The following is a 339-nucleotide window of genomic DNA, read 5'->3' on the forward strand; positions in this document are numbered from 1 at the left end:
TATTTAACCTTGCAAGACTACTTGAGCAATTACATAACACTGAAACGGCAGCCATATTTTACCGTTTGATTTTGTTCAAGGTATGTGCCTGTATACATCTGATTGTCTTTTTTTTTCTTTTTTTTTTTTTTTTTTTTTTTTGAAGTAAGTCTTCTGAATTCTGATATGTCATGGTCCAATTGTTTTCGTTATTGGATTTTATTTGTTTAACATCTGTTCTGCTCTGCAGTATCCAGACTATGTAGATGCTTATCTGAGGCTCGCTGCCCTTGCAAAAGCTCGAAATAATTTACAACTAAGCATTGAACTGGTATGCATATAACATTATGACTTCTCTCT

At 33.0% G+C, this 339-nt stretch overlaps 1 protein-coding gene across 1 annotated transcript in view; it reads left to right on the forward strand.

Moving 5' to 3' along the window:
- LOC101310166 (RNA polymerase-associated protein CTR9 homolog) overlaps positions 1-339 on the forward strand; it is a 7,111-nt gene that overhangs the window by 3,877 nt on the left and 2,895 nt on the right. The window contains exons 10-11 of the mRNA XM_004288927.1: positions 4-80; positions 230-310. Of these exons, the coding sequence (XP_004288975.1) occupies positions 4-80; positions 230-310 (158 nt within the window). The remainder of the gene's footprint in view (positions 1-3; positions 81-229; positions 311-339) is intronic.

The sequence above is a fragment of the Fragaria vesca genome, linkage group LG1 (genome assembly GCF_000184155.1).
Source record: "Fragaria vesca subsp. vesca linkage group LG1, FraVesHawaii_1.0, whole genome shotgun sequence".
NCBI lineage: Eukaryota > Viridiplantae > Streptophyta > Magnoliopsida > Rosales > Rosaceae > Fragaria > Fragaria vesca.